At 38.6% G+C, this 13,818-nt stretch overlaps 1 protein-coding gene across 6 annotated transcripts in view; it reads right to left on the bottom strand.

Annotated features, from left to right (window-relative positions):
- DNAJC13 (DnaJ heat shock protein family (Hsp40) member C13) overlaps positions 1–13,818 on the bottom strand; it is a 53,525-nt gene that overhangs the window by 24,747 nt on the left and 14,960 nt on the right. For 4 of the 6 annotated variants that reach the window (XR_011093963.1, XM_068674548.1, XM_068674551.1 and 1 more), the window contains exons 9-24: positions 13,687–13,778; positions 12,745–12,911; positions 12,569–12,648; positions 12,325–12,494; positions 11,382–11,481; positions 11,037–11,144; positions 10,534–10,689; positions 9,606–9,662; positions 8,161–8,282; positions 6,935–7,010; positions 5,834–5,929; positions 5,547–5,690; positions 4,298–4,312; positions 3,568–3,650; positions 2,255–2,408; positions 15–118 (exon numbers count right to left, since the gene is read on the bottom strand). Coding sequence is in view for 5 of the 6 variants with exons in the window: in XM_068674548.1 (XP_068530649.1) it covers positions 15–118; positions 2,255–2,408; positions 3,568–3,650; positions 4,298–4,312; positions 5,547–5,690; positions 5,834–5,929; positions 6,935–7,010; positions 8,161–8,282; positions 9,606–9,662; positions 10,534–10,689; positions 11,037–11,144; positions 11,382–11,481; positions 12,325–12,494; positions 12,569–12,648; positions 12,745–12,911; positions 13,687–13,778 (1,724 nt within the window). In the remaining variant the exon portion in view is untranslated. Of the gene's footprint in view, positions 1–14; positions 119–2,254; positions 2,409–3,567; positions 3,651–4,297; positions 4,313–5,528; positions 5,691–5,833; positions 5,930–6,934; positions 7,011–8,160; positions 8,283–9,605; positions 9,663–10,533; positions 10,690–11,036; positions 11,145–11,381; positions 11,482–12,324; positions 12,495–12,568; positions 12,649–12,744; positions 12,912–13,686; positions 13,779–13,818 lie in introns of all 6 variants that reach the window. The other 2 variants (XM_068674549.1, XM_068674552.1) reach the window with 2 other exon arrangements.

Below are 13,818 nucleotides of genomic sequence, written 5' to 3'. Positions count from 1 at the left end.
TAGTAATGACTCACGATTTTTTGATTGCTCCACTCTCTTCAGTTTCATCTTCTTCCAGTAGCAACCTTAGGTAATAATCCCCTATTTTTATCTCCTCAGAAAGGCACTCATATTTTACCTATAACATAAAACAGGTTACATAAGGAAAAACAATGTTTACTGTGAAGTTTTTGCTTGCATAAACATTACTGCATTTGCTTGCATCAATATCCTTGTCAAGGTTAGCAGCCCTTTCAATAGTCTGAGGAAGACTGAAATCCTTCACAAATCTGCAGTTAAAGTACATATCTGAAAAAAAAAATGATGCTGTAAGCTACCATTGTGTCCCAGAACAGAAGTATCTGACGTTACTCAAGTTTCAGCTTCCAGCCTCTAAGTAACTTGTATCTATTTTTAGTAACTAAGCACGGATAATACACGATGCATTCAATGACTCAAGTTTTAATGAGTAGTTATTTCACTGTAACATTTCACTCAGTGTTACTACAAGTATGAAACACCAGCATGACTTAATTACTAACAATACTTGATATTGTTCTAGGTAATTAAAGTCTAGATGCATCAGTATGCACAGCAAGAGGCTGAAGTGAAATTGCATAATAAGAACCATAATTAGCTTCGTAACAACCACATTAAACCTAGCCACATGCCTCAGTGTTTAATGGTTTTAAACATTTGGCAAGCACCTCATTCAGAGGTACCTCTAACATACCACAAAAGCCACCTCTCTCCAGTAGTTGTTCCTATCTATAGTTTGCAGACAACTTTATGTGGCCTTAAGATAGTGATCTACAGATCTGACCATAGTACCCGATACAAAGAAGTCCTCCGAACTAGTAACCTTCCAGAGCAACCTCAAGCCACCATCCCCCTTGGCAAAGTGACATGTTTCACAGCTGGTGGAGAAGCCCTTGTCAACAATAAATAGGAGAAGTACTTATAGCATAGCCTGACAGCACAGTTTTCACTTAAAACTACTTAAAAGCAAGCCTCAGAGAGCACCTGTCCAAAGACCAAGTTACAGAAGCCCCCATCAAGCCAGTTCCAAAGCATTTTGGGTTCTAACTACAGGAATGCTAAGTGATACATTCCAGTAGCACAAGCCACAGGGGAGCATGAAGTGCAGATGGGAGGCCTGCTTTAGAGTAAGTTTCAAATCTGCACTTTTGATTCTGCCCCAGGTAGCACCTCTGAAGTACAGAGATGGAGCTGAGACAGCAGACAGCAAGCCTGGAAGCCCTGCATCTGACCCATAACTGAAGGAAGCTTTGAAGACTGAACCATCAGTTCTAAAACCACCAGTCCAAACCCAGACTTAGCCGTTCTCTTCATCAAGTCTGCAATTGTGTGATAGGGGTAAAAGGAATAAGTAAAGTAGTTCTTCCTCCACTTACAATGGCTACTCTAGCAGATCTAAAAGAATCGCCTATCTGAGAATTGCTCAAAAGCAGCAGTTTACTCATTTCACTAGTACTCCTCTGCTTTAAAAATAAAATTGTACTGTGACAAGGCAGGAACTGACAGTATCTAAGAATATCTTTGAATTTGAATTCAAGTAGTCTTGTTTTGCTCTAGCATTACACATTAAATGCACAAATCCATGGGGAATCATAACAGTACTGGAAACTAGAGTATGGGAATTTTTATTAGCATGCTGCTGGAAAAATTCTTTCAATTTGTTTTGAGAAAGCCAATTAGGAACACATCAATTCCTTCAGCCTGCAATACCATTTTGACTGCTGTTTCTAGAACACAAAAAATAGTAATCCTCAATCTATAACCTACAGAGGGGCATAGTTTTAACCACATAACCACTTGATGGTTTGACAGGTCAGTATTTAATGTCCCTAGGATCGCACAGACATGGTGGAAATAAATACCAGAAACTTGCTATCAAAGAGTGAATTGTGAAGCTACCCAAAACAAGTCTCATTAAGCACACTCAAGAACACCCATGACTTAACTTGACAACAGCGTAATACCAGCTTGTCTCTGTTCCTCTTATATGAGTATAAAGGTTTTTCTAAAGCATTATTTGTCAGGCTGAAGAAGTTTCAGTCTTGCTAAGTGACACTGGGCAATAACACCTGTCCATAGCCTTAAGGCCTAGCAATTTATTCCATAACCAGGAGAACTGTAGCCTGCAGTCAGGGATTGTCAACACAAGATTCACTCATGTAGCTAGAGGCATAGAAGTGACATTTTAGGCAGCCAGATTTTACAAATGCAAGTTCCAATACAGAGCGTTATTTACCTCAAACTCCTGATGGTTCCATGAGATAACACTAGCACTACCAAGTTCTCTGTCAATATTAAATGCTCTCATCTCAGACTCAAGAGTATCTCTCAGTTCTTCCCGTGTTTTGAAGTTCCAAATTAAGTTTGATCTAGTATGGTCCTGAAGAAATCTAGAAAAAAAGTTACACAGTTTAAAACCTTCTAACATCATATGAAAGCCAGGTAAGACTCAGCTAGCAAGCTAGAGAAGGCTGGCATTATCGAACTTTATTATTAGAAAGCCCCAAGTAGTGGTCTCTAATTAGAAGAGCTATGCTTTTTTTTGCTTGTGTGGTGTTTTCATTATTATGGAGGTCAGCACAGAACAAAGCATGCCTGTTGTCATCTCTTTTGGCTCAGTTATCTGCATACTGCTGACAAACAGGAGACTTGCAAGCACTTCACTGTAAGGCAGTAAAGGCTAGAGGTAAACAACAACCCAAGAGAGCAGACAGACACATACCTAATATATGTTTTGAACAAAAACAGTAGTTCATGTCAGAAAAAAAGTTCTCAAACATCACAAGACAGTCAGTGGACATTACTCAGTGACAGTTACAAACGAGCATTTGGACCCAGAGTCTGGCTGAGAGCAGCACTTTAACATTTGAGGTTTAAGGGCATACAAATCTTCCTTTTATGCAATATTTGTGTAGCGACAGGCTACATAGTTCTACTACATAGTTCTACCTTTAGAAACATTAAGTACCACTTAAGCCTGCTGAACAGTCAAGGGTTATTAAAACATTCCTCTCCTAGCCAGAGAGAAGTGATATTCCCTTTTCTCCAAGTAGAAGCCCCTCCTTTTTCAACTTTGACAGCTGTAAGAACTCACAGGTAAGCAAGCTGCATTTAGGACTCGGGGCACCACTTAAAATACAGTATATACAAATGTTTTCTCTATCAGCCTTGAGCTCATTTTTATTCCAATTCAAATTAAAAAGGTATCCAGTAACTCACAACTTGATGCACCAACACAATACAGTGCTTTTCAGTGCTACTTTGCTTTACTTTTCAACATCACGCAGATCTGCATTTGCAGCTTGTCACTCACATTTTGACTCACAGAAAAAAGATTTATCTTGATAATGTTTGAGAAGTTTTCCAAATTCCCCCCTTTTCTAAACAAGAAGTCTTTACATAGTGTACAGTTTCATAACTTCCTGTCATAAAGCACTTACACCATTTCAAAGCAGGCATCAACTGGAAACAATCCACAGGAATGCAGATATTAACAAAAATATCCAGTCAGTAACATTGGAATCCAACATATTAATATTAGTATTTTACCTGTAATAGAAGAGATCCCAGTTTGCTTCTATTTTTATTCTTTGCCGTCGTTTCCTTAATATCACTGGCTTTTGAATAACGTTCTGCAAAAAAGACAAATTTAAGAAATTAATAGTAAAAAAGAATCCCTGTTTCCCTTTAAAATAAAAAGCTCGGATTTCTTATTCCTTGAAAAGCTATACTTTAGGTTAAGCCTCATTAACAAAGTCTCTTTCTAGTAAGCAGCAGCAACAGACTTTCACAAGTGTTATTTACAACAAGTTAAATCATGCCAGAGAAACTTTCAGCTGTTTAACAAGTCTTTCCTTTAAAAACAAGTCATCCTTCCCTGAGAGAAGCTTAGTTCCCATCACCACAAGCACTCTGTGCTAGCAAGATTGCCAGGATAAGCCAGTATTGAATATACTTCAAGATACCGATTTCACGTAAACCAATCATGCAAGACAACAGTACTTTTAGCACTGAGCTAAAAAAAAGCAAGCAGAGCTTTAAGACTGGCATCCACAATAAGACCAGCAGCTCCAAAGCCAACAGAGGGAAAAACCACACAGAGACTGCTTGGTCTTGGAGAGAAAGTAACTGGAACAAGTCACAGAAACACGTCACAAGCCTGACTTGGCCACTGAAAGGTTCCCTAGTTTGCTCAAGCTTTAAAACCAATGTTATACTCTACATGCAAGCAAAAGTGAGCAACATAATCCACAGACATGGCTGAAATATACAAACTCACCATATTGTTTCTGTCCTGATTGTAAAAGCAAATTGGAAGAAAAGAGAAAAGGAACATTTAACAAGCCACAGCCATTGAACTTAATTCAAAATGGTAATAACCTCACCTACCACCCTTTCCAAGCTATGCTAACGTACATTTAGTGTGAAATTAAACAGCTCAGAACCCTGGACTGAAAAGCAATCGTTTAAAATATGTATAGAGATGAGATGTTTAAAAAGATGTTGCAAGCACTAATACTGTAAAACATCCTCAAGTGCAATTCATCCTTCCATCACCACAGTTTTCACATTTTCACATTAAAACTTCACTTAAAATCTAGTTCACCATTATTTCACAAAGAGTAACTGTCAATGCTGCACCAGTGTGCAAACTCGAGCAATTATTTTACCAAGTTAAGGTTTTCCCAAATTCAAGCTTATTGTTGCACCAGATCAAGTATAAAGAGCGGTGTGATCAATACTTCACATTCTCTTTTCATCCTTCTTTACATATAAAGAAGAAAGATTCCTCCTATTTCCCAAATAGAAGAACAAGTTTAGTCATGACACTAACTAAAGAAAGTTAAGAAATGCACCTCACCATTCAATGCTTGTCAAACAGAACATGACAAAATGAAAAAAGGAGACCAACAGTGTCCCCTTATCTCAGACCAAAAGTCACTTATCACCTCCATCTCAACCTTGATTTTATGCATAATCTTTTGTAATGTAAGCACTGAAATACTTGACTTGCTGTGCTGCTTTATCAACCTTAAGGGCATTATGACTGATCAAGAATTTGTATTGCTGGAAAACCCACTATTCAAGACAATACTGAGCTTCAGGTAGGTTCTAGAACTAAATACCACCACATACGACAGGCATCATTTCAGATGCAACGAATATCTATAGTTTCTTCCAAATGTGGTTTAAGGGCTGTTTTCGCCAGATTTCCAGGAACTTCCTATTCTCCCATTCAATTGTCATAGAAGAGATGAACAAGCTGCACTCCAATTTGGTTAGGTTAGCTAGAACAAGTTAAAACTTAACACATGCTGAATGTACTCTTTGTCCTACTCTACATTCTCCCCAGAACCCATCTCTAATCAGATGAAGACCAGTAAGAGGTAGAAAATCTAAACAAAAGAATGAAGTTTCTCACATCCCCACACCTCTATTACTGTGAACCTTTTTCTGATTTCAGTGGAGTTGTCAGTGTTCCTCACCATGCTTGGTCAAGTCGTTAACAGAGAGCTTAAAATACTTACCTCTTTTTGAGCTATGCCCATTCTATCTCTCCAGTGCATCAAGACTAGATCCACCTTCTCTTTGGCGAATTTTTCAACTTCCTTTGCAGCTTTTCCAGCTAGCCTCTGCCACTCCGGCACTTTATTAAACTTGCCATACTGATCCTGCAGAAGAAACCCCACTGGTTAGTTGCAGGTCTATCAACATGTTTGATACAGAAACTCAAGCATAACACTGATCTGTACTGAAAGTCTCCAAGACTGTGTACGTACAGAATGGAGGAGGCAAGACAGCTATGTTTACTTACAGTTGCAATTTTTAAGTTATCTCTCACATGCATCCTATCAGCATCTTTTTCAGGAACAGGATCAGCACTGTCAAGGTACGCCAGCAAACCTGGTGGCTAAGAACATTGAAAAGCAGCGTGAACACAGCTGTGACTAACAGAACAGAAACCATTACATTAGGCAACAAGGTATTTTCTTTGAATTGGCCAATTTCAAAACAGAAAGAATATTCTACTCTCAAGGAAGTAAAGCTGCAGCAGCTTTTTGCTTGTATTACTGAAATACCAACATCCTTAGCAGAACCATTAAAGAGAGGCACATAATTAAGCTTTGGAACAGTGGAGCTCTTTTGCCTATATCCCATTTCTTAAAGGAGCACTTAATGAAACAAATAGCTGCAGGAAGAGAAGAGTTGACCCTACAGCAGTATAGAAGGGAATGAACACTAACACTAGTGTTCACATAATGGGTCTGAGTGCTACACATGACATTAGAGAAAAGTAGTCTTATTTGACTAAGCCTTCCAGAAATCAGTGGCTAAAATCAGGACAGTCTGCTCTGCCAAGAATTGAGGAACTGCAACTTTGAATTTAAAGTGGCATTTTTCTATACTTAGTAATTCCTTACAACAGTATTTGAAAAACTATTTTCACTAAAGCAACTTAGAAGAACTTTTCAGAAAAAGCTCTAAGACTGAAAGAACACAGGAAACATCACGTATGTAGATTTAACAGCATTATAAGCAACCAAGCTGGACAGGTCTGCAAGCATAAAAAGAAAACTGTTGTCTTAACTCTTTTGGGAACCAAGCATTAAAGACTGCTTACCTTGTTTTCTGCATTTTTGTTCTTTCAATAAAGGAAGACATGTTAAGTTTTGTGTTGTGCACTCTTTCTAAGAGTGACTGGAGAGTCACAGAACACTAAGAACCTGAGATATTTTGTACTAGCCATCAATATCCCTTAAAAAGCACGTGCCAGACTTCTGATCTTGCAGGTTAGACTTCCACACTTTGGAGGGGAAACGGTATGTTTTCCACTACGTAGCCTAGCCCGAGTTTTCTAGTACTGCAGGCCATCAGATTTCACTCTTTCCCCAGCTCACATCCCATTTTTACTTACCAAAATACGTTTCAACAGGTTCATTGCAGTTTTGTTCTCAGCTGTCCAGAGGCCAACCAAATGTCTACTTAACTGCCTGAAAAAGCCATTGAAACGAACAAACCACAAGTCAGTATTTTATACAGCTTTATAAACCACCGAGTTTAAACCCTTACCATGCTGGTGAAATGAAGATGAGCAAGAGTTTTGTGGTCTTCAGTGTGTAAGAGCACAAAGCAATATATTGTTCCAGTTCAGGTATAAAGCATGCTGAGCATAAAGTGTTGCCTTTAAAACGTTCTAGTGAAGTTAGTGGAACAGTAGCAGCACATGCTTGTTGATCTAGACCTCAAAAGAACACTTGAGCAATAGAGCAGAAACTAAATATTTAATTTAGAAGTGTAAGTTTATCCAGTTAATCTTAAGTTACAGCTAGGGTTAAGAACTTGATGGCTTTCTAGACTCTTGACTGCTCTACTTGAATACCTTAATACCAGTTATTGGTTAGGAAAGCCTCTTTTGGGAGCCTGCCTTTATGCCAACTGACACTTTCTGCCAACAGTCATCACTGGGGTTCTAACGTGTTGAACCAAAGCATCACTTAAAAGCAAGTCATAAGTAGTTTCAAACAGAACTAGTATGATGGAAGGTTTCATGCTAGCTCTCTTCTGAATGACAAAGTGGCACCAAGTTTCATTGGTTACTACGTTGCTTTAGCAAATCCTTTAGCACTTCAGGAGGGTGTAGCTATAGCCTCGATAACCTTATATTGGGGGAATTAATTGAATTATTACTCATATCCTCTTCAGCATGCCCTCAGGCCCAGCCTTAGAGCTCACCAGTTCTACTCACTGTTGAGTCCACAGAATGATTTCTGTGCAATTAGACTTCTCTCAGATGAGACGGGTGTCCCTAACTGCATGCAAGATGTCTGAAGTGTGCACACCAAGATTTATGCAGTTACATCATAAAATCAAGCCTTTTTGCAAGTTCCAGACATTCTACTTGCTTTTTCTTTCTCTGAATATTTTCAAGGAAAAAACAACAACTTGAGCCTTTTGTGAGCCAACTCCCCTTTTGGCTACAGTCTCAGATGAAGTTTTCTCCACTTAAACACACCTGCTGCTGCTGAAGATATCATCCTAAAGAACTGCAAATTTTCTTCCCTGAGCTCCCAGTATTTCCAGTATTAACTGAGCCATTACTTACACTTTTTAAACATAATATATCAAGCAAGACTGACATACCTATTTGTAAGCATCCTCTGATCTGTGCTTATTGTAAACATAGCAGTGTGCAAGTGACGAGGTAAGGCACCTTCACTGAGGGCAAGATCTTGCATTTTGGTAGCAATCTCTTTGTCTCCTTCCTTTGGAAACAGGGCAAGATGATTACTAGAGAAAGAATCTTAGTTAAGCTGCTTTTATCTTAGTCTTACAGTTCCGAGACCTTCTTGACCATCAGCTATGTCAATTAATATCCAAAAGCCAGAAGCCACAATATAATGGGCTTTAACTGCAAGTTCTTAACAGCAAGTGATCGGAGTTGCAGTAAAACCAAGGACCAGATAATTTGCAGTAATTATCTATGGGGACAGTAACTTGATAGGGTAAGATGCATTACACATCTTCATCATAGATCAGGATATTGGTCATACATTTATAATACTTCAACACTACAATTGCAAGTTAGGATTGAAAAATGACAACCACAAGTAATTGTTTGTTGCCTGAGTTTGGTCAATAGGAACTACTTCTAAAAATAATAACTGGTGCTCTTTGGTTTAGACAGTGATATGGATAAGAGTCACTTGTCCAAGATATGTTGGTTGCAATGAATAATTAAAAATAAACTTTCATTGCATTTTTACTCAGCCAAGTCCAATGGTTCAAATGATAGGAGTCATAGTAGACAGCATAGTAACTTTTAGCTAACGTTATCTGACATATGAGCGGAAACTTGCAGGTTTATAACACCTCTATTTCAAGTGTTCATTCACTTCCATTCCAAGAAAGCACTAGATACAATTCAGATGCATAAGCCATTGTGACACAATGAGGCACTAACTTAAGACCTGAATTTCAACACTGGAAGTGTCTAGAGTCAGTTAGCAAGGTCACCCTACAATGATCACGAGCAGCCCTCCAGAAGTATGGACTTGGCCCATGCATCATGATGTAGCTCTGGTATGGAAACTATCAAAGCGAAATCCTTCACTGAAGCAGGAAGAACAAGAACAGAAACTGACATCACTAGCTTGCTCTGCGACACTGCTGTCTGCAAATCCCAAACCCATTCCAACTGGCAGTGTATCAGTAAAGTCCCAAGAAACATGGCTTCTTCTCCTTGAGAGATTCTTTTCACATGCAAGACAAGTCTAGTGGTTCTGAAGTATGTGACTGAGCTACGTACATTAACAGCCAAACCTCGACTGCAGTATGAAAACATGCAAGGCGCTACCTAACATCTCAACTCACATGCCTTCCAAACCCTCAAGTGCAAAACAAAGCAAGTTGCTATATTAAAACACTCACAATTAAGCTAGTGTTCTGTTCCTCACCTTCCCTCCCCCCCCAGAGAAACTAATGTAACAGAAGTAGCTACTGCTGGTAAGACAATATTGACATTACACTTGTAAAATAGGCAATACATACTTATTATGCTATCCCAAGTAACACTGCTGAAATCTCACCTCTATTATTGCCTTCATCACCAAACCTGCTCCTTTCACAATTGCCATGGAAGGGTGCTACAATAGAAAGTTGACAAAAAGTGAGGTGTAAAATTTGAAGATCAGATCTGTACGATACCTTCTAACTCCAACTACAAGCAAAAATTCAAAGTTTTGTGAAAGCTAGCCCCGTGTTCCATCCTATACTTTTAAACAAGAATATCTCATGCAACTATTAGATGAGCTTCCTGGAACCTAACAGCACTATGTACCAGAGAAGCTGTAATAGTGCTGGGGAAGCTGTGACAGGCCAACACCAAGAAGAAGAGCACGCTAGCTGTTTTGTTTGTGTTTGGTTGATTTTTGTCCTTTAAACTTCTTTTGGGGTATGGGTAGAGGTGGTTAAACCAAAAGAAAGCACAGGTGTTTTAGCTAAAAATACTCTTCAGTAATAAACCTATGAAAATTCTGTGGAGTTAGTCTTGTAACTAACTCTGTTACTCAGAGAGAGACTAAGCTGACAGGTTCTCCAGAGAGCAAGATCTGTGCATCTGCTGAATCTGATTTAGTACTTAACTTGTATGTTATAGTGTTTCCAAAACATCTTAGATTCTCTATTTTACAATGATTCAGCCTATCATTCACTACAGGATTACCACCTCAAGCCAACTTGAAGCTAAAGCAACGGGCCAAAAAATTTATTAAGGTGGAAAAGAAATCCATTAGCCAGATAAACAATAGACAAACTCATCCTTCAGTAGAACAAGAAAAACTACAATTCACTGACTACTTAAGGCCTCTGATAATATATATTTGGCATTATTAGCCATTAACACTAGAGTTCCCTCTAAGAAACTGAGATCAGTAGATTATCTATTTTAAGAATTACTTCAATCCTGTTACTGCTCATTTCACACATCAAAAGAAAAAACAACAGTTGAAGTCTCACCTGAAAGAGCTTAAATAGCGTTCTTCCATTAGATGCCACCATTTCTAACAACATGTCAAACTGCTGCCCTTCAGTAGTCTCACTATATGGAGCACATAGGGCAAATGTCAGGAAGTCCAGAAGTGAACTAATTACTAGGGCACCTGTCCCATGATCCTGAAATTAGAAGACAAACACACTATACAGAAAGTGTTTCTCCCCCGACTAGAGTATTCATGCAAATTTTACTCAGCACTCATGATGCTGAAGGTGCTCCTCCTTGTCATAGCATGAAATAATTGACAACTGAAAATACAAGTTCAAAATATACCAAAGCACTGCCTTAAGACTCAAACTAACCTGCCCAGACCTAAAGCAATCTAGAACAAGTTTGTGTTAAACAGCTATATTTTCTGTATTTTGATTCCAGGAACTAAGACAATTAGTTAAGTATGTTCAAAGCGCTTTGGCATTAATTTGGAAAAAACACTTATAAAAGCTATCCATTTCAAAATCTGACTTACCACATGGGAATTGAATTTCTCTAGTAGGTTTTCTAGAAACTTCTTTGAAAAAAGAAGGGAAGCTTTGTTCAGCTGCTCCTGTCGCAAGTCATAGTCATCATGCATGGGCTACAAAAGAAAAGTATTCACAATACAGTCACATTTCAACCCTCAATTCTTAACAGCTGTAGTCCTAAAGCCACACATTAAATCTAGAAAAACTCATACTACAGCAGCTTCAAGTTCACCAGGAAACCACTGTAGCACAAGTTATTTTGTATTTGAGTATATTGCAAGTTGAAGTGCAGTCCGTATTTCTACATCTTTTAGTCTGCAGTTCACACATTTCTACAATTTAATACTTACACACATAAGAGCACAAAGCATGTCAATAGATGCATGGGTTACTCCATCATTGTTCCTTTTGAGGGCTTTCACAACTTTCATTCCTAATCGTTCTCGGAACCTTTTGAAAGGGGGAAAAAAAAAGCAAAACCACCAGTTTTAGAGAAAAGAGATCTTATTTTTAATACAGAAGTCCAGTAATAGAAGAGTGGCCTGTTCCCACTGCATTTGGCAAACAAGAACCCTGAAGTTTACAAAACTTTGATACTCTCTGGCAGAACACATTAGTGTTAGACTTCATTGTTAACAATACTCTGAGAGCACATTCGCGAAAACCAAGCATATTTGTGCAGTTACAAGATAGTGGTAGTACAGAACCCTGCACAAAACACACATGGAACTCTATAAAGGTCTCAGACTACGTATGTTACTTTTCAGCTGCCCCATCATCTAAAGTGAAAACTGGTTCTGAAGAATTTCATATACAGAAGAATGTTGAGCAGTTTGTCCTGTTTCCCTATGCTAGCCAGTTAAGACAAGCTCCCAGAAGCCTGTACTTACTGTAGGAGTACAACTCAGCTTTCTCACATCAAGTTTTATCTTGTGTTGAACTGAAGATAGTAATGGAATCAACATACTTTAAGAACTGTGGAACTGACTACTTCAAGGACACTTGAAGGTGCATTTTAGAAGTATTTTGACTAGGAAACAAATCTTTAAACTACATTTGACTCTTAAGGGAGAGGATAGTTAAGAAAAACATCACATTTACATATCAATGATAACTTGGGATTCTTAAAATACAATAAAGCCTGATGACAGGCTCATACTACTGGATGCAATGCTGTACAGAGCCTTTCAGAAGTGTTTCTTAGGCCAAATTCTCAGTTTTAAAGATCAGCTATAAAAAGCTCAAGAATTGTTTTCACCTATGACTTCTGAGCTCAAGAGACTTCTCACTTACTTTGGAAGCTGAGTAAAGGCAAGGAAGCCTGCTTTTGAAGCCACTAATCTTCTTACGGCTTGGAATTGGCTTTCAAGCTCTGCATTAGATGCTGCAGCATCTCCTTCTTGGGAGAGCAATGCTGTTATGGCATTATTAATGAGTTTCTCCTTGTTTTCCGAGAACAGACCCTGGTTAAGAAATACGAGTTAATATTTGTGTGTTAACAACATCTTTGGAGGATGGGTAGGGGATTTATTCTTACATCTTGTGTAACTGCATGTAGTACTCCACTATAGGAAATGTTAGCATTGAACCTGAACACAGCATCTGCGAAGTTCCCATCTGGAAGAAGACATAAAAGTTAAGTACACAGCATCTGACTAAGCATTTGGATGTTTAAAAGAACACTATAAAACCCTGTAATAAGCATTAGCTTACTTGGAGGAGCAGCCAAAAACCTGAGATGAAGGCTCTCTACTTCTTCATCGACAGGCATACTGAGCAATCCCCAACGCTGTCCTTTGTGCGTGGAGGTCATTTTCACACACACATCTCTGTTACCAGAGGCTCTCACTCCATCCAGCAAGCTAGCTAGGAGAGAATCTCTGGGTCGGGAAAAAGACATGCCAAAAAAATTTTGATCAAAAAATGGTGCCAAAGAACAAAGTCAAAAAAAGAAGTCAAGCACAAAGATGAACAGCAGCAATACTCTGAATCTCTACCAAGACTAACAGCTACCCCTCTGGAAGAAATCTAATTTTCAAGTGCTCCTTTATTCACTGTAAGGACAGAGCTGTTTTACACCGTATGTAGACAGCTGCAGCCTTTCACTTAAAGGATCAATTCCAGATTATCTGTGAGTGTGTTACATGTGTTACAAGTCAATTCTTCCCTGTGCTTTCTGCAAAACCTCCCTCAGCAGGATTACACTGCATTAGAACCACAAGTGCAGGATGGCTATTCTGTTGGTCGTTTTAAATAGAATGAACTAAGACCATGTCAAGCAGACAGCTCAAAGGTTTGGCAACCTTCACATTTCAACACTCCTTACACCATGCTTTCTTTCAATTTCTCATTTATGCAGCCTAACCAAGAACATACATATAGCAAGACTGCTTAGAAGAAACAAGCTGTTTAACTGTCCAACACCTTTATGTGGTCATCAGAAAACTTCAGGACAGACTTATTTTAAGTTTAGGTAAACATAAAGGGGAGAGATTTAGATGCTGTAACACATCTTGAATTTGTAAGTGGCAGACCACTAGAATAGCAAGGCTTTAAGTTAACACCTCGAAGGGTCACCGTTTATGGAAGTTGAGACTAGAAGCACAACAATGGCAACTTTCATTTGAACTCATGACCACCAGGAGCTCCAGTTACCTTTCTGTTGAAGAGTATTTCCGAATTTGTCCTTTGATAAATTCAATGGTAAAAAGCTGGGGATTTTCACAGTCACATACTATTGCAAATACCTAAAAAGAAGAGGTAAGGATGACATTCACAGAGCCATGT

The sequence above is a fragment of the Anas acuta genome, chromosome 2, assembly GCF_963932015.1.
Source record: "Anas acuta chromosome 2, bAnaAcu1.1, whole genome shotgun sequence".
Taxonomy (NCBI): Eukaryota; Metazoa; Chordata; class Aves; order Anseriformes; family Anatidae; genus Anas; species Anas acuta.
The sequence above is the reverse complement of the archived record's forward strand: the minus strand, read 5'-3'. Positions and strand labels throughout refer to the sequence as shown.